Source organism: Cavia porcellus, unplaced genomic scaffold (genome assembly GCF_034190915.1).
Source record: "Cavia porcellus strain 051 isolate PalLab524CR breed Dunkin Hartley unplaced genomic scaffold, mCavPor4.1 scaffold_2, whole genome shotgun sequence".
Lineage (NCBI taxonomy): Eukaryota > Metazoa > Chordata > Mammalia > Rodentia > Caviidae > Cavia > Cavia porcellus.
In genome coordinates, this window is record NW_026947485.1 from 94,020,385 (window position 1) to 94,047,984 (window position 27,600).

General features: G+C 33.8%; 1 protein-coding gene across 2 annotated transcripts in view; it reads left to right on the forward strand.

Annotated features, from left to right (window-relative positions):
• Nucleotides 1-707: 707 nt before the first annotated feature.
• The window catches only part of Wdr11 (WD repeat domain 11), a 48,802-nt gene continuing 21,909 nt past the window's right edge, over nucleotides 708-27,600 (forward strand). The window contains exons 1-12 of one of the 2 annotated variants that reach the window (XM_003479630.5): nucleotides 708-852; nucleotides 1,889-2,000; nucleotides 5,498-5,651; nucleotides 6,762-6,935; nucleotides 9,298-9,484; nucleotides 11,532-11,697; nucleotides 12,122-12,236; nucleotides 13,882-14,077; nucleotides 14,363-14,466; nucleotides 17,257-17,433; nucleotides 19,934-20,018; nucleotides 26,156-26,262. In XM_003479630.5, coding sequence (XP_003479678.2) covers nucleotides 767-852; nucleotides 1,889-2,000; nucleotides 5,498-5,651; nucleotides 6,762-6,935; nucleotides 9,298-9,484; nucleotides 11,532-11,697; nucleotides 12,122-12,236; nucleotides 13,882-14,077; nucleotides 14,363-14,466; nucleotides 17,257-17,433; nucleotides 19,934-20,018; nucleotides 26,156-26,262 — 1,663 coding nt within the window. In that variant the 5' untranslated portion in view covers nucleotides 708-766. The remainder of the gene's footprint in view (nucleotides 853-1,888; nucleotides 2,001-5,497; nucleotides 5,652-6,761; nucleotides 6,936-9,297; nucleotides 9,485-11,531; nucleotides 11,698-12,121; nucleotides 12,237-13,881; nucleotides 14,078-14,362; nucleotides 14,467-17,256; nucleotides 17,434-19,933; nucleotides 20,019-26,155; nucleotides 26,263-27,600) is intronic. The other variant, XM_023561419.2, reaches the window with a different exon arrangement.

Genomic DNA, 27,600 nt, shown 5'->3' on the forward strand with positions numbered 1-27,600 from the left:
CCTGTTCCTCAATTTCTTTGAATATTTCTATAGTTTACTATGACATGCACGGTCCCATTGCAGTGCTTTTCTATTCCAATATATCAACGTCCTTTGAAGAACCTGTCTTTTGCTGTTTTCACTTAGGTTAACATTGATGAAGTGCTATGGTATAGTAAACCCAGTGCGGACAACAAAGAAGCAAAGGAATGTGTCTAACTGGAAGGAGACTAGCAGAGTGCAAGGGGAGAATCTCCAAGATCAGATATGGAGTGTCTCTGTATTTGGACATTGTTTATATTTGGGGCGGTCACTTCATTCACTTTTCTCCATTGCATTTATTTAATGTTATTCAGCCATTTACCCCACCCTCACCCAGGATTTTGTGTCTTCTTCATCTCCAAGCCTACAGCAATATTTGACATTGGTAATGGTCCTAAATAACTGATCAAAAGCAGAGAAGCAAATGGGAACATTCATCCCTTGCTTTTCACAATTGCCAGCAATTTGTTCCTCAACCTGACGAAAACAGATATGACTAAAGTCACCTCTTCTTCTAAACCTAGAACTATCTGGATTGTGGAATTCTGGAGAAGGTGGAACACAGGCCCCGTGGAACTTGATAGCAACAGAATGTGAACACGGTAGAAGCTATGGATAGAGGAATCTTGTCTCCAGCGGAACCTGATAGTGGCGCCTACGTAGCTACCCGGACTGTGGAACGGAAGCACTTTGTCCGTCGCTTCCTGGTTGCGGGTCTTCACCGAGGGCGGCGGCTGCCGCCGCGATGTTACCCTACACCGTGAACTTCAAGGTGTCTGCGCGCACCCTTACGGGGGCCCTCAGCGGCCACAACAAGGCGGCGGTGGATTGGTGAGGGCGCCGGCCGGCAGAATCGGCCAGGAGTTTGTGAGGGGAAGGGGAAGAACAAGAGGTTTCACTCCCTGGTTAGTTTGGCCTTGCGAAGGCAGGGTACCGCCCTCACTCTACTATTGTATTTTCTGTTAAATGAAACGTTTTTGTTGTTATAAAAATAGCCAATGCCCACATGGAAAATTCAGCGTGCAAATACATTCACCCTCGTTCTCTTGGGTTTCTCTTCTTTTCCCCCTTCGCCTCATTCCTTTACCATGTCAATTCGCTTCTCCATCCTCCAAGCATTTTCTCCCGTCACTCTCAGTTCTCTGACCTCTTTCTCTTTTTCATCCTTATCGCCCCCCTTCTCATATGCCTGTCCACACTTACTCAACAACGATCCAGACCCCGCTGTAGGCGTCTACCTGTTCTTTCACCTTTCTCCTGCCTGGCTCCTCTTGTGGGAGACGTGCCAGTTCACAACAGGTCATCCTTATTACTTGTTATCTTTACGCTGTAAAAACAAAATGAAACACACAGGGCCTCTGAAAACTAGTAATTAGACTAAAATAAAACAAAGTTCTGAAGCCGTGTCGCTGAGAACGGTGCCAAGAGGACTGAAACCTCCTCGTGTGTGTGTGTGTGTGTGTGTGTGTGTGTGTGTGTGTGTGTTTATGAGGTTAGGACTGTGACCTATCACAAATACTTATCCTAGGCATATTGCAAAAATCTAAGCATTGGAAGCTGAATAAGAAGACAAGACATATACCTGCAATCAGTATAAGTTGCTTTATACATCCACATAGCTCCACATATGTAGTCCTGAGAATCTTTTTATCTTCATGGAAACAGAATTTCAACAAGTGTTTGTGGAGTCTAGCTAGAACTTTTATTTAAATAGAATGTTACATATGGGCCTTTGGATTTAAATAGCAATTTTATTAACATTGGTACATATGAATTCAATTTATCATTTATTTCAATTGGCAGTGAGAGAAGTTGAGGCTTGCTTTGTTTTGTGTTTAAGTTTTAATTAACATTGCTGTTTTGCTAGGGGCTGGCAAGGTTTAATTGCTTATGGATGTCATTCGCTTGTGGTAGTGATTGATTCCAATACTGCCCAAACTCTTCAAGTTTTAGAAAAACATAAAGCTGATGTTGTTAAGGTAAGTGAAATACCACTTTGACCCCAGAACACACCATCTCGAATTTAACACGTTATTAAATATCATTAAATCATTCTTGTAAATGTTGAATAACTTTTAAATGTAATAATCTGTTTGGATTAGCCTAGCCTTTCTATGATATGACATACCATCAATTCAGGATGAGTTATTAAATGCTAATTCTTAGGTCATGTTGTAGCTCTGGGGAAACATCACTTCTGCCATTTTTTCAGGCCACTTACTCTTTCGTTAGTATTGAGCACTTAGCATGTACTATACTAATGCTATAAAGATGGAAAGCGCGTAGACGATTCATTGCCTTTTATATAGGATTCACAATGTGTTAAGACTTGTTCTTCATGATGCAGGAAGAAAAGGAGTGATATCACCTAGCTTTAGTGGAAAGGGAAGGATTGCAAGAAGTCTTTCAAGTTAGGAACTAGTAAACAGTGAAATGAAAAATCGGGAAATATTGCATAGGAAATGAGTTTACCCAGTTATAAGTAGTAAAGATGGCAGAAAATAGATACACTTGTAGAACTAATAAAAAGAAGAGGAAGCAATCCAAGAGATTCTGCTGTCTACCTTGAGAATTGTATAAGATTAAAAGTTTGGATGTTTAAGTAGGAGATTGATGCAACTGTATTTGCATTTTAGAAAAACTGGCAGCATTGGAGAATCTGTTGCAGAAAGGCAAGACTAGAAACAGTTGAAATCCTTTAGGACTTTTGTAGTAATTTATACAGAAAATTCTAAGGTCTTAAGATCAGGCTGAGGCATGAAAGAATCATGTTTAGGAGCAGAGTAAAAGGTAAACCAATGATCTTTACATGACAGATATTAAGGAAAGTCAGAGAATAGAATTACTTAAGATTTTTATTTGAGTAACTTACCAGTGTTTGCAGTTATGTGAAAGCAGTGAGTTTAAATTTTTGACATGCAAATTCTGAAATGCTTATGGTATATTTTATTATAAATATATATATATATATTTATATATACATATTATCTGAAATGTAAGAGAGAGGTTAAGATTCGTGATAGACATTTGGGATCTTTTTTTAAATAATAGCTTTTTAAAAACAGACCTATGATTTAGCCATTTAAAACACACAGTTCTACGGTTTTTAGTAGCCATCATTGTAATCAATCTCAACACCTCCAAAAGTAAGGGTCATTAGCGTTCACCTCCCATTTTCCCCATTCCCTTCAGTTCTGAAAACCACCACTCTTGTGTCTCTGTAGATTTGCCTGTGCTGGAAATTTCGTATGAATGGAATCATATAATATCTGGGGTTTCTGTCTCTGTGTGTGCTGGGCTTCTTTAGCTTAGGAAGTGTTTTTTAGTTTCATACTTGTTGGGCATGTACTGGTGCTTTCATTTTTATTGCTGAACAGTCCCACAGTAAGGATAGATCAGGCTGACTATTGAATATTTGGATATCTACCAGCTTGAGTTGTTATGAATAATACAGCTATGAATAGTCCTGTGTAAGTTTATGTATGAATCCATGTTTTTTCTCTTGGATATATAGATATAGATATAGATATAGATACAGATATAGATATATAGATATATTTGTGAAATTACTGGCTCATGGTAACTCTTTAACTTTTTGAGGATCTACCAGACTGTTTCCCAAGTTTTACTTTTTCATTAGCAGTGTGTGAGGATTTCATTGTCTTCAGATCACCACCAACATTCATTGTTCTCTGTTCTTTGATTATAACCATACTAGCTGGTGTGAAGTGGTTTCTTCTTGTTTCGATTTACATTTCCCAAATGGCTAATGTTGTGGAATATCTTTTCATGTACTTATTGGTCATTTGTGTATCTTTTTTGTAAAAATCTTTATTTCATCCTTTGCCCATTTAAAAGTTGTATTGTTGGCGTTTTTATTGAGTTGTAAGATTTCTTTTTATATTATAACTACAAATCCTGTGGCAGGTGTATACTTTGCAAATATTTTCTCATTCCATGGGTTTTCTTTTCACTGTCTAGATAGTATACTTTCAAGAAATTAGTAATTTTGATGCAGTATATTTTCTTCTAAGAATTTTACTGTTTTCACTCTTGCCATATAGGTCCTTGACCCATTCTGAATTAATTTTTATATACAGTAAGAGGAGAGGAAAAGTACAATTGATTTTTGTATTTGTCTATTCACCTATGTCCTGTGATCTTGCTAAACTAATTTATTAGATCTAGTAATTTGAAGGTAAAATTTTCTACCTAGATAATCATGTCACCTGCAAATTATTATAGTTTGATTTTTTGGTGGATAATTAATTTTTTTTTTTCTGGCTGTATTGCATTGCTCAGAACCCATGTTATAATGGCTGGGAGTAGTAATAGGATACTTTTCAATTTGTTCCTAAATGTTTAGGAGAAAGCATTTTGTTCCTAAATGCTTCCTCATGAAGTCTGGTGTAAGGCACAATGTAGAGGTTTTTATTTATGAAGATATACAGTTACTTTATTGTTTCTCTCCTTTTTTTAACCTCATAGCATTTCTGGAGCTTTCATTCCCTTGTGTAAAGTTTCAGAATGGATCATACTTCCTTTGCCTGAGGGTTCACTGTAAAGTTTTGAAGTATATATCTTGGTTGACTATTCTCAGCTTTATTTGTCTAAGAAGCTACTTTACTTTGTTTTTGAAAGATATTATCAAAAGATACAGAATGCTGGGTTGTCTTCAAGATTTACATAATCTCTAATAAGAAATTCTCCTTTTGATTTCTCTGTATGCAATTTTTTTTCCTTTGAGTACTTCAAGATTTTCTCCTTATCTTTGATTTTCAGCAGCTTGATTATGATATGGAGGTGACTTTTCCTTAAATATACATTGCTTGGAGTTTACATAAAAGAAATCTACACACATATTCATTCATACTTATGCATACACGTGAATATGTGTATTTCTTGTCATTTAAACTATAGTCTTAAACTCACTCTAAACACTTAGTGAGTATGGAAACACTATTTACTTCTAGCATTTAGGTTCCTGTGAACCTCAGCATTTTCATCAACTGATCCTTGTTTTTCAATGTCTTTGGGCACTGTACACTAATCCTGTACTAAAAACATGAACAAAGCCTATGTGATCTGTGCTATAGAACTGACAGTCCATGGTTGATGATAAGTTGACAATAATAGTAAATTAATTACACATTGTATAATAAAATGCGTTAAAGAAAAGAAACAGGATGTTGAGACAGAAGAAAAGGCTATAGTGACCAGCTAGGAGTGAGGAGGAGAGTGTCATTTTTGACATTTTAAAGGCAAGAGCATTGTGATTGTTTTTGAAAATATTTTAAATGCAGTATTTTTAAATGCCATAAGTGATAAAACATTTAATTTCAAAATGAATTTCTATTCAAGCTAAAATTTTAATAATATAAATGTAATATGAGTTCTGGTTGATGTTTTGTGAAATTTATGTTTAGTTTTATTCAGTGCAAACGTTTATTTGATCTCATTTCTTTTTTAATACTAGATTAAATGGGCAAGGGAAAACTATCACCATAACATTGGCTCACCATATTGCTTGCGCTTAGCTTCTGCTGATGTCAATGGGAAGATCATTGTCTGGGATGTGGCAGCAGGAGTCGCTCAGTGTGAGATCCAAGAGCATGCCAAGCCTATCCAGGGTGAGGAAAGTGCTCTGCTCAGAGCTTATATTGATATACTTACTCTTGGATTGCCCACCCATTGAGTTAATTTTGTTTCCAGTGTTAACTATTAAATGTTTTGGCATTCTAAAGATCTAAATCTAGCTTTTTTCCTTATCTGTACACTTCGAGGTATATTTGCTGAAATTGTGCTTTGGCAAACGCTTAAGTTTCAGTATCAGTATTAGTTAAGCATGAGAAAATTTCACTACAAATAGTCTTAAAGTCTGAGCTCTGGTGTGTGACTAAATTTTGTTGAAATGCTATTGTGAATTAGCTAACAGTGCTTGCTTTATGTTAATAGAAATGAACAAAAATTTTATTTTTTCATATAAATTGACCATTTCTTTATGTTACTGTCTTAGAACCAATATTGCATTCGTTAGACATAAATCTTTGAGATGTTCCCTTGACTAAATGAGTTTTTAAATGATGATTTCAAAGATCTTTATTGAGTGCTTTCTATCTGCTAGTTACTAACCTTCATCTTTATTTATTACTTTGAAAAATGGTGAAAAATTGCACTGTCTTATTAAGTAATTCCACAAAACACTGGGGATGTGTGACATCTTGATCATGGCTAAGCAAGTCTTACATCCTAATTTTATGTTTTCTGATTTCATTATTTTTTTGTGTACTGGAGAGGAACCCAGGTCTGCATGGCTACCATTGGACCATAGTCCTAGCTCCTGATTTTTATACTCTTAAGTAGTGCTTGAGGTTTTAACCATAGAACTCACTTAACTTTTTTTTTTTTTTTGGTTTTTATATTTTTATTTACAGATGGAGGTCTCACTTAGTTGCCTAGACTGGTTTCAAACTCACACTCTTCATGTGTTTCTCTCTGAAGTAGCTAAGATGACAAATATATACCACTACACCCAGCACAATTTTTTCTTATATAAAAACTACTCTTCCTCTCTAATCTTGAGAAACATATATATATATATATATATATATATATATATATCATATTGGGAGGGGTTAGTATTTTAAGAATTATATTTTAAAGACCAACTACCAATGATAATGAACCAAATGTTTTGAAATAGATGTTTTCTGAGTTTTAACTTTTACTGTCCTTTACAGACGTTCAGTGGTTATGGAATCAAGATGCTTCCCGAGATTTATTGCTTGCTATCCACCCACCAAATTACATTGTGTTGTGGAATGCAGATACCGGCACCAAACTGTGGAAGAAAAGCTATGCAGATAACATTCTTTCTTTTTCTTTTGACCCATTTGATCCTTCACATTTAACTTGTAAGTAATTATTGATTTTGGAAAATGAGTTAAATGAGGTACTAATAATAAAAAAACTGTATAGTTACAGTGCATATATCTATAACATCTGTAATGTTAAAATGACTAAAAAATAGGAAAAGCACATCTCGGGTCCTGTATTCTGTGTCTTAACCCCATGTCATTTGCACATATCTTCATAGTGAGAAATTTAAACCCAGCAAATCTTGTCTTCATTATGTTGAATTTGTGAATAACATTAGTACAGCTAGGGGTAGAAAGTTACTGTGATATTCAAATTCAGACTTAATTAAATTTGATTTTCTATGAACATTTAAAGAATTTGAATCAAGAGTTTCATTTAATCTGTGATCGAATTAAGTTCTTGCGTTTTAAAAAAAAATCTTAATTAATTCCACTCACTTTGAGTGCCCTGAACAGTTGCATATAAAGAACAGACTAAGCCCAAAGTAATTTTTTGTTGTAGTTATGTCTTTTGCCAGTATCTGATTTTTTGATATCTTATTGATCAAATAATCTACAACTGAGGATTTTTTTTAGACAGACATTTTTATGGCTCATTTAGAAAATACTCTTTCTTCCGTTTTTCAACAGACACTGCTTGAGCTATTGGTACTGTTTTATAAACCAGGACAAAGATTTCTGCTTTAAAGAGTTGACATTCTAGTGAGAGGGAATCAGATTATAAACTATAAACTTAATATGTGCTGGTACATTAAGAGGTACATGAAGAGATGAAAATAAAGAAAATAAAATACCATAAAGAGAAAAGAGAGGAATTGAGGATCAAGTGGTTCAGTTGTATTTGACAGAGTCAAGTTTATTAGACAGAGTGATTAAAGTTAGTTTTATTTTGATATAATCAGAAACTTGGAAATAGGAGAATTAGCTGTGGTTTACTGTGATCATTAGCTGGATTTTGCTTTTATTTTAGTTGAGATTCTGGCCTTTACATCAATACTTACTGAAGATATGTGTGTGTGTGTGTGTGTGTGTGTGTGTGTGTGTGTGCGTGCATGTGCATGTATGTGTATGTGTGTGCTTGGTATGTGTTGAAGGAGGAAGAAAAATACAAATGAAAAAGACTAAAGTTAAAATGGGAAACATGCTATACATTAACTGCAGTACAGTGTGTTTGTGTGCACAGGTTTAAATGAGTTTGTGCAGACATACACTTGCTTACTTACCAGTTTTGTATCATGAATGCATTGCTGTGGGAACACAGAGGAAATCTGACTCAGAGAAGGCAGGAAAGGGAGCTATCGCAAAAGAAGGGAAGGCAGTAGGACCCTGAAGGATGAGGTCTAAGACCTGAAAAGACTTTAGGCTAACTTGATACATCAACTCTCTGGGTTTCTGTGATTGAAAACGGTATATATTTCAAAGTATCAGTTGTCCTGAGCTTTTTTATTTACTCACACAGAGTGTGCTCAGGTTGTCATAATCTTGAATGCTTTCTTGATCCCTGTATCCACTCCAGCCTAACTGCCAGAATTCAGGGCAGATGAGATTTTCCTGCCTTATATCCCAATAGTAAGTCAGCCTGGTGTTGAAAGAGTTGTTCTTTTTTTTTTCAGTTATTAAAAAACATCATTTATACTGCTTAAATAAGATGCTAAAATATATTTATTTCATGGATACTTAATAAGTCTTTATGGGCATTTTTTTCAATATAATGAGAAAAGAATACTCTTCATTCTAAGCTTCACTCTGATGCTTCAGAAGAAAAAGGAAATATATTTAGACTGAGCAATTCATGATAATCATGAAAAATTTAGTGTCATCAAATATTTAAACTTTGAATTGTGACAATGCAGAACCTCCTACATAAGAAATGTTTTTTTCTTCCTGAGTAAATATTGTATTCTGAAAAGTGTTTGTATTTTGTAATTCTGAGATATAATCAGTAAAGATTTTTCTTTTTCTTTCTTTCTTTTCTTTTTTTTTTTTTTTTTTTTTTTTTTTTTTTTTTGTCTGGTACCAGGGATTGAACTCTAGACCTTTCACTTACCAGGCTGGCAATTAGGCCACTGAGCTAAATCGCTGGTCCCTGAATAAAGATTTTTAATGAAGGTCTGTGCATCGTCTTTATCTGAAAAAACAAACATTTGTTCTTTCTGCCAGTAACCTTCTAGTATCATTTTAATATGTGATGTAATTTAGAATTCTGAACTTAGAAACCTGTGATGAATTCTAATGGACCACCTGTTTCTCTTCAACTTGGAGAATATTCCCATCATGTTCTGACTGTATAGCACTGCCATTTCTATATGGTTAAAATTATCATTATCTTGCTCTCAAATTGTATTAAAACTATGCTGATTTGATTAAATTTTAATCAGTTATGCTTCTCTCAATATAGTGCTCACCAGTGAAGGCATTGTGTTCATCTCAGACTTCTCTCCATCCAAGCCTCCCTCAGGCCCTGGGAAAAAGGTGTACATCTCCAGCCCACATTCCAGCCCAGCTCATAACAAGCTGGCCGCAGCCATAGGAGCCAAGAAGGCTCTTAACAAAGTAAAAATTTTAATCACTCAAGAGAAACCTAGGTAAATTAAAAAGTGTAAAACTAACAACATTCATCTATTTCATATGAAATGATCATTTTAGAAATTGCATTGAGAAGATAAATCTTGTCCTCATTTCTAATTTTAAATTTATTATAGAGAAAAATTATTTTGTCTTCTTTCAGAGGAAATTAATTCATTTAATGCAGTCCCGTTTCTTCCGCTGTTTGCTTAAATTCTCCCATTAAATTTTACAGATTAAAATTTTTCACTTCTGATTTTTAGTTCTGAAAACATAAGATGAATATAAAATTATAATTATTTAATACATGAAAAATTAAAAAACAGAAGCTGGATTTTTATTTCAGTACATTTTCTCTACTTAAGTTCCATAAAGTCTTATTAGCTAGTACAATATAGATGTCTTTCTTATGCAAGTGAAGATGTCTCTTATCCAGCTGAAGAGTTCTGGGGTTAGCAGTACCTGAATGATTCTGAATAGAGTCCCTTAATCTTGTGCAACTTTTAGTCTCCCATCTCTAACATGGGACTTTCATAGAATTATTACAAAAATTAACACACAGTAACATAAGTATATACTTAATGTAGTGGTTGTAACTACTCATTCAGAAAATGTGTGATTTTCTGTTTAAGAAATTGCAACTGAATGAAATTTCAAATAACTAATTTATGTTTTAGAAATAGATTTCTGTCTTTTTCTTACTATATTTTACTGGTTGGGTTTTTGGTTTTTGCATTTAAGGTAGCCTTTATCTTTAACATGCTCAGATTATTGTATCTAGACTTTTGTGGGTAATTACTTAATAATATATGGTAAACCAAATATGAATCCGTTTTGTATTTATGAATAAATATTACTTTCTGATTATTGTCATGAACTGGTTAAATTTACCATGCTGTTGAGATAATTTATAATAGATTCTTAAGTATCTTGCTAGACCTTCCTATTTTTTGTGCATTCCCTATCATAAATAATTATATAACAGAGGGAATAATTTTAAAGTTAAAGACTGTTATGTTTTCTATTATGTGGTAATATGTGCATCTTGAATTATATGTACATTATTTATCCCCTCAAATAGAACTGGTCCAAGTAAATTTATTATCTAGGACTCTTACTCCAGTCCTGCATAGTAATATCTTTCCTATTGTATAGATGAGGAAACCTTAGTCGTATTTGTTTTAAATTCTTTATTCAAGTTCACCAAACTAAGAAATGACAGTCAGAATTTTAATGAAATACAAATCTCTCTATTAACTTTTAAATATCAAAACTTGAAAACTTTTATGTAAAAATAAAATAATGCTCAACTATGTCTATTTTTATTGAAATTTACATAAAAGTTTGTGATTAAATGTACGCAGTGATCACAGGTTATTAAAATGATTTTTGTCTCTTTACAATTCTTGTAGTTATACCTGTTTTATTTATACAAAAGGTAAAAGATGAATGAAATATGATATAAGTGAATGATATGCCCTAGTTTGTTTGAAAAGAGATTTAAAACAACTTAAAAGTGAATGAGGTAGGTTGAGGATGTAGCACAGTAGTAGAGTTCCTGCCTGGCATTCATGTGAGGCCTTGAGTTCAATCCTCAGCAATGCAAAAAAAAAGGTGAATGAAGGTTGGGAAAGTGACTTGCTATAGGTCATAAAGACTCAGTATGATAAGTTCAATAATTCTGATATAGTGATCCTAGCTACCTTAAATGTTTATGTTTTAATCCTGAGTCTTAATTTCAACAATGTAATTCTGTTTGCAAAATAAAAATCAAATAAAACTAGCTTACAAATGTTAGTATAGTACTGTCACTTAGCTCATTTTACAATAAGTATATTAGAAGTTTAGAAACAATGGTGCCTTCTCAGTGTTGGCATACCTTGGATTCTGGTACTTAGTAGAAATCCAAGCTTTAAATGCCACCCCATGTTGCCTATTTCAGGAAGTGGTTGTACATTCTCGCTGACAATTTTTAGGTGGAAAGTACAACATTAAACCCTTTATTAAGTCTTTTTCATGTAAATTATATCTTAATACTGATACCAGTTTATCTTGATACTTTTTCAGTGCTGAATTCGTAACTCTCAATGACTGCCTCCAGTTGGCATATCTGCCTTCAAAGAGGAATCACATGTTGTTGCTCTATCCTCGAGAGATTTTAATCCTTGACCTTGAGGTGAATCAAACAGTTGGTGTAATTGCAATAGAACGAACAGGAGTTCCATTTCTACAGGTATCTACAGTTTGTAAATTACATCTCTAAAAGTATTATGAATTTTGCTTAGAGAAAAACTGATTTTTCCAAAAGTGATTAGTTCCACTTTTTTTATTTATTGAAAGATTAATGGTAATATTTTATATTTCTTATAAGTATTTATGAACTTTTAACTCACTTGGTTTGCCTTACAAATTCTTCTAATTTATCCTGAGATGTTTACTGAAGATTTAAGTGGCATGGATAAAGATAGTTTTTTTTTAAGGATTATTAACGGATTTTAAAAATGTTCATTTTGTTTTAAAACTTGAGAATTATGTATATATTTTCATTTATTGTGAGGGGTTTTTGCCCATATTTTCTAAAAATGAGTTTGAATTTTACAGCATATACTTCAATAATCCATTGTGTTTTAAAAAATAAATATATCATTGTTTTAAAGGTAATACCCTGCTTTCAGCGTGATGGCTTGTTTTGCCTACATGAAAATGGCTGTATAACCCTACGTGTTCGAAGATCTTACAATAGCACTGTTACCACTTCAAATGAAGAACCAGGTAGGTTTAGATCATACAATGATGCTAATTATATTTCTTCAGAATTATTTTGTAAAACTTTTTGTGGCAAATGCCAGCCAAAGCATTGCCTTAAGAAAGTATTAGAATATGGTTACAATGTGAGGTGTAAAAATTTTAGTACAAGCCCAGTATAAACAGTATGTGAGCTGCGGCTGGGTTTGAGAGGTTGGGACCCTCTAGTTGTTTGCAGCTCATGTAGTCATTTGACAATTTTACTTTATGCTGGTTGTTGGACAGGAGTCTTGTTTCCTTGCTATAACTCAAGATTAGGGTCTTCGCTCAGAGAGGCTACCTGTAATTCATGTGGCCCTCTTATAACATGACAGCTGACTTCTTCAAGACCTGCAGGAACTGCCAGACAGTTAACACAGAGTCTTATACAAGGAAGATGGAAAAATATAGTGACTTTAAATTTTAAACATTACTACAGTAAAAGACATACTGCCATTATTCTCCACCAAAATACTCCCCTTTCTTTCATCACTTATCTCACCATTCTTGCTGCTTTCTGAAGCAATTGAAGTCCTCTTTTCTGAATGTCTTGATGTCCTGAATCAATTCAGAACATTTACCCTTCATGGTCATTTTGACTTAAGGAACAAGCCAGAAGTTGCATGGCATCAGTTCCGGTGAACAAAGTGACTGAAGACACCAATGGTTTTTATGAGCCTGCCTGTGCACTTAACAGCACTTGGCAGCAAGCATGTAGTTAGTGTGTTTTTATCACACCGTGTGAAGATATGGAAACGATTTTCAGAACTGCTTCAGAAAGTGGCAAGCATGATGAGTATGTTTTGAAGGGGGAGAATATTTAGAGGGAGATTAATGCCAATGTATCTTTTACTGCAACAAATGTTTTAAAATTTAAACATTCATTGTATGTTTTGATCACAACTTGGGTAATGTAACCTAGTCCATGGCCTTTGCCATATTCTTTTTGTAGAAGCAAGCGGTAGACACAGGTTCTTCCTGCCCTTAAACCATACACAAGAGCATGACTCACTGGTAGGCAGCATATGGTGTGACTCACAGGAACTATTAGTTTAACTGGTGAAATACACATTGATGAAAATCATTTTTTCCGATCTAAGTCCAGCCTTGTATGCGTTTAGTTTTATACTCCCTTGGCTTTTCTGCTTCAGAAGTGTCCATTGTAGTGATAAATGTTAATATGTCTCCAAGGCTTTCAGCTATCAGGTCTTATTTTTGAAGAACAGAAATAATGTTTTTGTGAAATGATGTACTGAATAAAGGGAAAACAGTTTTCATGTCCTTCATAAAGTATGGGTATTTTTAGATTTACTGCAGACCGCTGATAAGTCTATAGTGCACTATTGATAGTTCATGGTGTACTATTCATTATTTAACTATGTATTGCTGGTGATATTTTTTCAAAGGATTTTATTTTTTAAATAATTTTAAAAAGGGTATCTTCATTCTAGTTAATTTAGAAATTAAACTTGTATGTGATCAAGTGAATTATTTTTATATTCTAAAGAAATCAGTAGTGATTGTAAAAGGTATAGTTATTAAGAGTAAAAGAATGATTTCCTTTTACTTGAGGTTTTATTTATGTTGAAAACAATTGTAGTAATTTTGATACTTAAAACAATTTTATGTTAAGATCCAGATCCTGTTCAGGAACTGACCTATGATTTACGAAGCCAGTGTGATGCAATCAGGGTGACAAAAACTGTCCGTCCCTTCAGTATGGTATGCTGTCCTGTCAGTGAGAATGCAGCTGCTCTCATCGTGAGTGATGGCAGGGTCATGATATGGGAACTCAAATCTGCTATGTGTAGTCGAAATTCAAAGAACAGGTAAATGACCAATGAGATTGTATTTTTGTTTTCTGCTACCTTTTTTGTAAAAAAAGATTACCAGAATCATATAAAATAGGCCACTTTTTCTGTAAAAAATATTTTTAAGTAGATAATTAAAGATTTAGATTATTAGATAATTATATAAATTCTACCAGAGCACTTTAATGTATGGCTAACATTAGTAAAAGTGGAATACCATGATCTGGAATTAACATTTTTAGTTCTTACTATGTAATGCTGGCTTTAAATATGTGAAAACATCTAATTATTATGTCTTCACAGTAGTTCTGGTGTGTCACCTTTGTATTCACCGGTGTCCTTCTGTGGAATTCCTGTAGGAGTACTACAAAATAAGCTCCCCGATCTTTCCCTAGATAACATGATTGGTAGGTTTTTTTTTTCCTCTAACTTTCATGTTATGTATTCTTTTTGAAGGGAAAAATTAATGAAGTCACCAACCTGCAATTCTTATAAAGTCAAAGTTAATATTTGAGAAACAAGATGGCGAATTATTTTTCTTAAATCAGAAGGGTATGAAATGTTTAAGTATGCCATGCATAAAGTAGCATAGATAGCCATTATGATTGTTGGGATTAAAAAATGTTCATTCCTGAGAAACTGATTGTAATGAAATGTGATATCAAGCATCTGGATTCTGGGTTTAGAATCCTTGTTGAGCAGCCCCCAGTTTCTCAGGGCCTATGCACTCACTGGCACCCTGACTTGGAATTAAGTACATGCTTTCTCTTTATCTTTTTTTGATGATACCAACTCATAATTTAACTCGTGTTGCTTCCTTTAATCTTTTCTGCCTGATTTCAGTATAGTCCCAAAGAGTTATCAACTATCTTGTAATTGTGTATTTTTTCTTTTCTTTCCTCCAACAAATTACCTACTCTACCAAGGTGGGACAGTGTTTGATTCAGTTTTGTATTCTCAAGCACTCTGCACAGGGCCTCCTGTAGTCTGTATGTGCAGTTCACATTAGCTGGAGGAATAAAGTAGCTGAGCAATATAAGAAACATTATACTTCCTGGTATGAACTTTTAAAATTTCTTGACTGAACCTTCTTTTAGCAAATACTTGTTTGTAGGTAGAACATTTCAGTTATTTAATTATTATGAGCACACATATGTATATGAAGATTTGTGATTCCACATATTAATGGAAGTTGAAACTGTGATGTTTTGTAAATATGCTAAGTAATTTTGACATGTAATTCTTTAGAAATTGTGGGTGTGGTTTATAAAGAATGTCTTATTATTGTTTATTCTTCCATAGTATAGTTGAATGTTTAATTCTGCCTAAAGTGCTGTCATAATAGTCTATATAGCATCTGACTGCAACCCTTTAAATTAGACAATATTATATACATTTAATATTTGTGAGAACTATGGCCCAGAGAGATTCAAAAACTGTCCCAGACCACACAACAGTGGACAGGAAAGCCACCATGGGTTCCTAGTCCTCATGCCTTTGGAATTGGCTCCATGACATGACCTCCAGTTCTGGCTGTTCTACTGTCATTTAGAGCAAGACCATGACTTCTTATGGCCTTGATTTTGTCATGATTCCCACCAGCTATAGAATATTTTGCTTAGTGACAACAACTTTTATATCTAAAATTCTATCTACTATCCAGACATAAATCCATATGGGGAAGTTTAGACATTTACTAGTTTTACAGAATATATTTTATGAGTAACACAATTTTCTGAATTAATTGACCGTGTCTATTTGTAATATAAAATATCAAAGTGAAAAAAGTTATGAATACACATGAAGAGGACTAATTAGTAATCATACGCCTGTAGGAGTTAGAAATGTTATGCTTTTTAGGTATCTAGTGTAAATTATAGTATTTTAAAAAAAAGGATACAGATTGTATAGCAGTTCTTGACAACGCAGTGATTTAAAAATGTTAAATAAAACTTTGTCACTTGAAAACATTTTAATTAAAACTTTTAATTAAACTTTTAATTTGAAATTCACTGTGTACTTAGTGGTAATTGAAAGCAATTCAGTTAAATACGGAGGCTTATTTATATTCATTGGGTAAAGGCAGCTGTTTATTAGGGCCTAATCTGTCCTACCTTGTGAATTGCTTCTTATGGAAAATACTTGAAAAATGTGGCAGTTTCCAGGAGTCAACTGTAAGCTCATAGTGTTGGTATGTATCATACTTACCTGTTAAGCTTTCCTTTCCTTAACAGCCCATCAATTTTTACCAAAGTAAGTGACTATCAATTGTATTGCCAGTCTAATGAATCACTTTAATTAGATTAAATTTATAACTTCAATGTTTGAGGATTTTAAAATAACATTATTACTAAAAGAACTTTATAGTCTCAAATTATACTATCACCCACTCACCTTTCACAGTGTATATATGTTTGTGTATGTTTGTCTATGTATCTATTCACACATGTTCTTTGTTATACATTTTTGGCAAGTTAATCACGTATTTCATAGTGGTTTATAGGAAAGAAGTTATTTAGGTGAACAGGCTTAATTTTACTATACTCTTTATATTCAATTTTTTTAGAACAATTTATTGGAATCATCTGTTTAGTTTGAGACTTTATAACTTATGAAAAACAATTTATTTGAAAACAATATGATTTGTTAGTGACAGTTTATGTAATATTATTAGTAATTTTTGTATTACATATAATAATTATGGGCTTATACTTTGTAACTTCATTGACTTCATTTTAGGTGTCATAAATGAGTCCTTTAAATGTGCTTTTTGTTATTCCCAATTTTATGTACACTTTACAGAGTCCCTTTTAGAAAAGTAGCAAGATGGGGATATTCTGCAACATCCCACTCCACAGGAAGTTTTCTCTAACCCAGTTTGTTGTGACGTATTCTGAATTCTCTGTGTAGGACCCTCCTGCTTAGCAACTTTGGCTAAAACTGTTTCTTAGAAGACCTAGCTTCTGAATTCTGGATGGCAGTGCTGTGTAGTGATCTATCCTTTGAAGTGTAAGCTTATGTGAGTTAGTTCTACAGCCAAGTGCAGAGCCATAGTGACCCTGCTACCTATAGTGTCTACAGTGTTTATATCACACCGTTGCTTCCAGAACCAAAAAGCGTGTCCACTAATGAGTTTCTTTAGTCTTTGAGGCCAGCATAGTTTATATTAATATATCTCTGTGTTTTATACAAATTAGGGCAGAGTGCAATTGCTGGGGAAGAACATCCCAAAGGCTCCATTCTGCAGGAAGTGCATCTGAAATTCCTGCTAACAGGACTGCTTTCTGGACTGCCCTCCCCACAGTTTGCCATCCGTATGTGTCCACCTCTGACTACAAAAAATATCAAGATGTATCAGCCACTACTTGCTGTTGGTGAGTATGTGACCTGCTCTTTTTTGTAAAACTCATTTTGTAAGATGTTTGGTTATCAGATTTCTAGATAATCTTTTATTCTGTTTAATGATACTTTAAAAGAATGAACAGACTGATTAAAGTTGTGTAAGTAAATACTCATCATGCAACTTTTATATTTTTATGTTTTATTCCAGTTACCAAATTTTTAATCTTAATGAAACTTATACACCTGGTACTGCACTGTCCATTCTCTGATAGTATCAGTGCCTCTCTCAAACATTAAGGGGGCAGTCCCTGTAAGATAATAAGTCCAGGACTACTTGTCTGTTTATCTATCTTATCTATCTAACTCTCTGTCTTTATTTATTTACTTACTTACTTATTGGTACTGGGGATTGAATTCATGACCTTGCACTTGCCTGGCAGGTATTTGTGCTGCTGAGCTAAACCCCCAGCTTCCTTGTCTTATTTATATATAGATCAAGCCAGTACTTATTTTTGATTGAATCTTTGTTAAGTAATAATGTAGCCAGAGTTAAGTAATTTTCTTCATTTGCTAAGAGTTGTGTATTACCCTTTCTTAAAATAGGCTATGATTATTATAAATTCAGATTTACTTTGAAATTGCAAGTTTTTATGTTATAGATATAAATCTATTGTGAGCTTCAACTTTCTGTCACATTAATTTCATATTAATAGGATGAACCTAATTTTCTTTACAGATGAAAAAAACCTTCGTTTATTCTTACCTATTTAAAGTTAAAATGTTTCTCCAAAAATTAAACCTTGTAAACATTTTATCGTATGATACTGTTGCTTGGCTTCTGTCTTCCTAAGTTTTATAAATGTGTGACTTGTGAATCTTTTTTTCCTAAATGAAAACATGGCCACATTTGTTTTCTAGCCAGCATGTCTTATGTAGCTTGATAGCTAATTTGTGAGTACTCATGGCTCCTTTGGATATTTCTTTTGAAGTTTTCATGTTTTTCTGTGGCTGTCTTTTGAAAGGAATTTGAATATAAAGATTGAATAATCTGTGTGAACATATGTTGAGATTTATATAACTACAAAAATGTTTAATTTTTGCTTTAGAAACTATTCATGCATAACATTTTACAGAGATTTTAGTTCAGACTCATCAGTGTTTATTATATGTACATGTGTATATACAATGTGTATACACCCGGACTCATGACATTGTGTATACACAGTGTCAACATACCTAATTTGCCAATTGGAATTTTATCAATTTCTTGGGAAATTATTTCCTGTTGTAGCTGAATAATAAGAATTATGCCAAGGTCTAGGAGTTCCATTGTTGAAAAAAGTTGTACTGTACTGTGTACAGTGAACTTCATCATTTATTAAACTTAGTATAACAAACTAGAAACAAAATATAAAAGCCTCAAGTCACTAGACAAGATAATCAGATTTCAGCTACAAAATTACTCCTAGTGGTGCCCTTAGAGTGTCAGATCATATGTTCAGCATCATCAAAATTTACAGAATGTAGAAATCATTTGATCATTATGAAGATTTTATAATTGAAAATTTTCAGTATTTAGCTGCCATGTACCAAGAATAATTATTATGAAAGAGCTGATAAATACAGGCAATCATATGGTTTCTTTTTCTAGGATAGTTGTATGCTTTCTGAAGCTTTATTCAGCAAGTAAGATGAGATTGGATTTGCTTCCATTCTATTGCTTTGTGGATACATTAATTCTTTAATATACATTGATAAAGTGATTGTTCAGTTATACATTTCACTTTTTTGGCTTAATTTATAAAAACACTTCAAACACTAGAACTTAAGCAATGATGACAAATACTCACTAAACAGGTTAATAATGGTTAATCCAATGGTTACTTTGTGTGAAATGCTGTGCTTTACATTTATTTTCCTCATTTAATCGTAAACAAGTAGATTTTTCTATTATTCTTTTCGTAAATAGATAAGATCAGAGATTTAGTATTGGACAAGTAAATCACCCAAGAATACAGACCCAGAACAAGAACTCAGGATATATCTACAAAAGGCATGTTTATAACCACCACACTTTATTGTCTTATTGTGATTTATTTAATATGAGACAAAACAAAAATAACTTTATTTTAAAAAAAGAACTGATTAATGAGCTTTACTAGGTTCTGTTTTAGCCGAACCAACAACAGTGGACATTCTGAATCTCAAATATATAACTCCCATGTGTAAAAAAAAGCTTAGGTAAATGCTGCTTCAAATAGTTATATGTACTGATTTAGTCTTTTAAAATCTGTTGTGGGAATCTGTTCCCCTAGAGTAGGTAAAATTTCACCGTACATGCAGTTAAGCCAACACCTATTTTTGATAAAGAAGAGGTAAGAGAAATAGGTTTTGTAAGCACATAAATTGGGTCACTTTCATAGAAGATAAATGTTGTAAAATGACTAAAATTTTGAGAGGAGACTTGTCATTTATTGGAAAGAACTAGAATCACCACTAAATTAGTGCTCTTCTATTCCATCATTTTGGCAGGCACAAGTAATGGGTCTGTCCTGGTATATCACCTCACCAGCGGCCTGCTGCACAAGGAGTTAAGCATCCACTCATGTGAAGTCAAGTGAGTATGTCCTTGTGACTTTGACATTAAAATCGTAGGTAATACCAGAAGAAACTTCTCACAGCCCGCTGCATTGAATACTTTGTAATGGGATCTGCAGTGGTAATTGTTTGAAAAGTTTGAATAATAAATATTCATGTCTAGCTAATGGCTGTGTTAATCAAGAATGAGTACTAATTTCTTGCTTTGTAAAGCACATAAGCAATAAGACCTTTTATTGCTGCGTGTTATTTATTTCTCCTGAGGTCCAGGTTGCTTTCTCGTCCAAAACCACTGTTCCCTTATTCAGATTTTATTATTTTCCAACTGACGAAGATTGATCATTAGGATTACTCCTAACATTTTAATAAAGCCATTTTAATTACTGATGAAACATTACTTTATTGAAACACAATCATAAAAGACCTAAAATTGTATAGCATTTATTCTTTAATTTTGAGTAATCTGGATATGAGTGTTGTGTGTGCATAGACCTATGAGAGAAGCCTAAATTGACAGAAGAGTACCTCTTGTTTCTGCATACCTACCTGTTCCATAACATTGTTCTGCTGAACACTGTGCTGTTTTCCTCTCTTGCCCTTTCAGTGATAGATTATAGTTTCATACTATATGATATTAGTTTCCAGTATTTTTCAATGATCTTTACATGAAAGTATAAGAAAGGCTGTTTTCTGTCTCCTGTACATTATATAATTGTAGGTCTCATGTGTACATTGATTCTCAGTCAACCGATAATGAATACAGTACTTACTCATCAGTAAATTCATTTTCTGAATGGAGAAGGGTTAACTCTTTGAGTATCAAAACTTTTGTATTGGAAATGCCTGAAAGATTTACAAGCCTTTATTCTTTCAAATAATTGCTTTGCAATATTTAGTGCCTATTTGTTGCCACTTTATGCTGTATCTCTCCAGGATCTTCACAAATACATTTACATGGAGTAGTAATATTTTCAAAAGCATTTGTGCTTTAGGGGTGCATCAACAAAGATATTTCTTTAGCTTCTTCTAGGCTGTTACCTTCTTTCTCCTCAGATACAGGATTTGCAGCTTGTCACTCTGGTACATACTTCCTCTGGTAGTATTTGCAGCTATTGCTGTGCATATCTCTCTGCCTTACATTCCTGTCTACATTTTTGTCCTTGATATTTCCTCACCCTAACCATTCCTATGTGGTGTTTTCTTTTATGGCTAATACCAACCAGCCAAAACTCTTCGTTGAACTAGTTCTTGTCCTAAGGATTATGTTAATACTTTGCATGCGTCCTGTCACTGAATCCCAACTATACTGCTAATGGGTAGCTAGTATTATATTTCAAATTGATAAAGGAAGAAACTGAGAATCACAAAGTGATCTATAAAAGAATTACGTGGAATTCATTCTGGACCTTTCGAGCTTCAGAGCCTGAGCTCTTATAGTACATGTGCAAGATCTGCCAAAATGTCCACAGATAAGTAGGAATCATGTTGATAATAAAACAAAATGATAACTGAGGCAAGATTCATGCTAAGAATTTGACACATGCTTCTAGAAAATCAAGCACATTGTCACTTTGTTTCTGACTACTGAAACCTTTAATGGCTAGTTTATCAGCAAAATATTAGTGTTAAGTAAGATTTGTTAACCTAGATCAGTCAAGTTTTAGATGTCATTACATAATTGACTTACACATACTATATTTGAATAACACTATAGTAGTTTATAAAGTATGAATTAATTACCTAACACTAAGGGGTGTGCTACTCACACAGATTAGCATTGTGTGTGATTATACACAAGCCCTCCATTTACATACGAATTTCCATTTTTTATTTCCCATTTTGAAGATAACTCATTTTATATTCAGAGATGCTACTCAAGAGATTGCTAAAATTCTGCTGTCTTTGTGTTTCACTTAATGCAGTTTTAGTACTACAATTAAAAGCCATTATGAAGATTTCACAGATGTGTTATAAAAAATTCAGAACTGATTAGCAATAAACCCAACACATTCTAGATTTTATGTGCAAGTTAAGGCTAACTTTTAGAAAGTTGTTTTTCTCCTTTGTACATACATGTGGCCAGAGACTATACAACTGCAAATGGTAGGGGTTTGCGTGTGTGTGTGTGTGTGTGTGTGTGTGTGTGTGTGTGTGTATTTTAAAAACCATGATGTTTTAACTAGGGATACAAGTACCTACTGAACACCTTTTGTATACCTCTAAACAAATACTTTGATGCTTATAATTTAGTGGACAATACCTAGAAGTAAATAAAGTGGAGTGATACATATTAATATTCTTTGCTTACTAGTCTGTGTTTTTTTCCATGGGCTGAATTTAAAATAATATAGCCTGATACTATTTTTGATGTCAAAAATTATTAATAGTATTTTATATGGATAGTAAAATGTTGATTGATTCAGCATTGTTTGATTAAATTATTTGTAGAAAGTAAAATGATCTTTTTGTCTGTCTGTAAGTTTGCAGAAGAATCTTAAAACTTTAAGTCTTTCAGAAGTGTGGGTCCCCGCTAGCTGTCCATGTTGAGAAGAGGCCTCTATAGCATACTCAGTAGGTGGTCAAATGTAGGAACCCGTAGGAGTCAAGGCCCCAGAAACCTGCTGATAAATTCAAACATTATGTGTTCAGTGGTTAGGAATCTGATACAGTAAAAAATCCTAGAACAGAAAATGAGCTGCTGCTCTTAGACTTTCAGAGCCCTCGAGACATAGTTAAATGCAGATGATACTATTCTAATCCTGAGGGCAATAGAGCTCAGCTGTGTTTGACAAGAATTTTCATTCTTCTGAGTAATAATCCCCTCTGTGTCTAACCCCACTTTGAAGTCCAACTTGATTTTTATTTTCATTAGGAATGGGCTCTTGAAGCTGCTGCTGTCATCCATTCAAAGGCAACATGCGTATACTGCAGGTTATAGAACATAAGCAGCTACCTCATGTTCTGTTACATCCTGTACTCTGGGACGTCTTATATAGAGAACACATTCTGTGAATATGTATGACACAAGGAGGAGTGCTAGGCTTTTCTCGAACATCATTCGTTTAATCTAAGAAAATTCCTGAGTGCTGTCACATGCCTCGGGAGGTGTGACATAGTGCCTATCTCCCTTCAGAGAGTGCAGTCTAACAATGTTTTTCAGTTATTTGTTGTGTTGTCTCAGTAATACAGGCCTAGAGTCAAACTCGATTTGCCCTTTGAGTCTCAGCTCTAATAGTTTCTCTAGGAAGCCCTGCCTACCTCTTGAGACCAGATTATAAGAGACTCAAGCAGCTCCTTTTGAACTCTGGAATTGTGTTTTCTCATAAATACAGAATGCATTTCCATAATGTCTCTTCTCTGCTACAATGCAAGGTTCGGAAGGACTCATTTATGCATACATTTTAAAAAATCACGAGCCTATATTTGATGCTTAATAGGTGCATTTTTGAAAATACTAAGGGAAGAATTCCTAGTGTCTAGAATAGTGATGCCAGTTAGTTAATTTGGATTTCAAGCAACAATGTCAGCAGCGAAAAAGATCCTAACAGGTCCAGGTCTTAACATTTCAAGGAACTGGCAAGACACCTCAATTCTTTGTGTCTTTGACGGAAGATTTTAGATAAGTCATGTAGGCCATTGTCTAGAGTACAGATATAGTTTATTGAAAAACTGATAGATTTTTCAGAGAGAGAGAAAAATACACGTTCAGGCATGAAGGTTGCAAAGGGCCAAAATGGCAGTTGTACTGAATGAGATCTCAGGTTATGTTTACTATACATGATTAAGTGGGTGCTTTAAGTAATCCATTCCTTCTTCTGAAATCATTGTTGTATAAATAAAATGGGCTATGTTTACCTCCTTCAGAGAGAAGTAGATCCCTGTTTACTCAGTATGTGGATGTCTTCAATTTGCTTTGTGACCTTAAGGATTTATTTTTAACTTCTCATATATAGTCTGAACTTTTTACAGGCCCTTATTAACTCATTCAGACAATGTTTCAATCTCTTGAAACTACAAGCTTGGGTGGATTTTATCTATAGCTAGTGGTTAGAAAGCTGCCTGTCTCCAGACCTGCTAATTTCTGATATTATGACTAACAACACTTGAAGGATGAATCTTAGGGTTTCTGTGAACAGGCAGAGCTGACTGTACAAGGCTTTTGAAGATTAGAATATTCTCCAAATGACTGCTATTCTGTTGTTCACTTTAACTAAAAAGATTAGTAGTTACTATTACCTGTTATGGAAAGCAAAAAAGAAATAAGAGATGGAAGAGCTTTTCTAGTGAATAATTAAGCAAATTTTATGATATTCATTGTGGATGTGATTTGAGTTTAGTGAGTCAGGAAGGCTAATGAAGAAAATAAGACTTGAATTAGCTCTTGAAATATAAATAATACAATGATAGTAATTACTAGTATGTATCTATAGCACTTACATTAGGGCCAGTCTTTCTGTTTGCACCATTTGTCCTGCATCACAAGTGAGGAAACTGAGATGTCATGATTCTATAACTAGTTAGTGCTATAGCCAGGACCTAACTCCAGTAATACTTGAAGAGGGAGGAGAGAAGTCAAAGTATAGACATTATGTAGAGCTGGTAGGAGCCAGGTCACACAGTAGGTGAGCATCCCATTAGGGAGGAATTATATTTACAGATATTGTCCACTGCTTGTGTTACCACTTAGCTTTTTCTCCTGTGAGATCAGCATCAGTGTTAGATTCTGATAGGAGCACAATTCCTACTGTGAATTATGATGCAGGAGAGATGCCCATGCCTTTGAATCATCCGGAAACCATACTTCTTCACTCCTTCCACTCACTCAACCCCATCCATAGAAAAATTGTCTTCCAGAAAAAGTTGGAGACTGCTGACCTAGAGAACCTAGTTTTAAGCAGCCATTAGACTATGTCTCATCGTAACTTTATGTTTCAAGTCTCTTGATCCTAGGTTACTACAGCAATTGCCTTCTGTTGAAAATAGTGTTTTTAATTCTCTTTGGATTATCTTTGTCTCTCAGCCAAAAGAGATGCAGGAGTGTATACAAGGACCAATGAGGAAGATTCTTTGATTTAAAATAGCAAAGTTCAGATTACTGGCAGGTGAGCTCAGTCAGACAGGGCAAAGCAAATGACTGGATGGCTTTGAAAGCCACATAGAGAGTTTAAATATGATAACAAATCCATTCTACATGCTTGGGCAAATTAGAGATGCAGTCCTGTATATTAAGTGTAGTAGGTATATGCAGATCAGTGCAAAAATGGAGAAATTAGATCAGGGATCAGTAAACATTTTCTGTAAAGGAAGTAATAGTAAATATTTTAGGCTTAGAAATTTAAGCCATGAAACGTCTGCCATCACTTCATAGCTCAGCCCTTATATTGTAGAGCAGACAATGACAATACATGGTATCCTATAAATTCTGACGAGCAACTGCATCTAATAGAACTGAGGTTTAACCTTCCCTCTCAGAACACCTCTACTCCATGTAAGCAGCACTTGTGACTCTGCAGAATCTATTTGTTATCCTGTGCACTTTTCACTTTTTTGCATTCTTGCACATTGTGTTGGTATGCACTGTCAAGTTTAGTTAGTGGAGAAAAAAAAAAAACATATCATTGCCTTTTTCACATCCTTCATCAATGGGACTCTCAGGGCTTTCAGTTCATGGGTAGTTCTCTGATTGATACCCATTGGAACTTTGATCTATTTCCGGATGTAACTGCTGTGTTCGTATTCTTTGCTTTAAGAATTTCTCTTTCCTCAAGGGTGAATTCATGCAAATTGCTGTGATGTGACTTTCCCTGAACAAATTTTAATTGTCATTATAATGATAGTATGAATCCTGATAACTGCACTATTTTATCATACATTAGTAAGTATTGTAATTAGAAATAATTGTGTATGTGTGTCAAAAATATGTGGTAATACAGTTTCAATGGAGGTACTATTTTGAAGTGTGTAATAAAATTAGGTTTTAAGAAAACCTTATTTTTAAAATATACTTTTCCAGAGCTGGGGATATAGCTCAGTGGTACAATGCCTGCCTGGTAAGTACAAGCTCATAAGTTCATTCCCCAGCTACCACAAATAATAAAGTAAAATAAACTTTTCCAACAAAAAAGTTATTAAGTTAATTTTTTTTTTATTTTCCAGGGGTATCGAATGGACAAGTTTGACAGGTTTTCTTTCTTTTGCTACCTCAACACCAAACAATATGGGTTTAGTGAGAAATGAACTACAGCTGGTTGATCTTCCAACAGGTTTGTGTATTTAGACCATTAAAAGATTCACAATAGTTTTGTCATATATTCTGCTGTTTATAAAGGTGTTCCAAGTACTTTCTTTCACCTTGGAATCTTTTCTTGTATCCTACATTTATAGATCCATTCTTTTGTCTGTAATAATGCCCTAGAAAGGTGTTATCCTTTATCCCTGTTCCTGTGGAAATACTGTTAACACAGTTATGTGGTAAAATGGATGACATTAGCTTGAACAGATAGATGCATAAAAAATACGATAACTCAGTGTACCTTAAGTACATTGTTATATATAAGCAAAAGATAATTTTTTTTAAATTTTGAGACAGAATCTCACCATATAATCCAGACTGGCTTTGAACTTGCTTATGTAGTCCAGGCTGGCCTCAATCTCACATGATTCTCCTTACTCAGCTTCCCAAATGCTGGGATTATAGGCATGTGCCACATACCTGGCAATCAGAAGATAAAGATTAAAATAATTTTTTGTAGTTAGACTTTTAGATTCTCTGTTTAAAGTTTGGGCCTTTGTAGGAAACCTTAAAAGCCTTATAGATTAAGTGTGATTTTTAAATGTTCAAATTTAGAGCACTTGATATTCTTTAGCAAACTAAATATGGAAACTTAATTAAGGAGTTTGAAGGCCTCAACAGAAAACATTCCAGAAAAACAACTTCTTCAGAATTATCTAAAATTTATAACCCAATAAGTTTCAAAATAAAGAACTCGGAAATATAAAAGGTTGACAATTTCAAATAATATAACAAATAGTGAATTCTACTTGATGGCATTTAGCAGAAAGGTATTTAGTTATCTTTGAACTGAATATATTCTTGTATTCAATTTGATTAAAACCTAAGAAAAAAATATTAAAATATATTTGTTCAGATATAAGGTAGAATTTATCTTTTGATTTATAGAAAAACATTTTGCTTCTTTTTGGCGGGAACTAATTCTTGTACAGCATGTGTAAGCATTACAGTCTTTGTTCCCTAAGGTGAGCTTATAGAGGCATTTTGGTAGGAACATGTTGTAAATACCTTAGGTAGTGTTTGGCACAGGATCCAGGAAATCCTAAGTATCTGTATCAAGAGTTTTTTCTACCTGCTTAGTGTTTGAAAATAGGGAAATGTTTTATATTCTTTTAAATACACAAGCAGTATATTTACAGTGGGTAATTGCTATACTACATTAGAAACTTTAAAATTTAGGAAATAATATCTAAATTTCTAAAACTGAGTTATAGAATTTAAGAAACTATTAAAAACATTAAAATATATGAAATTTATTATTAACTTACAGTACTTTGAGAATTTTTTTCTTTTAATTATCACAAATAGC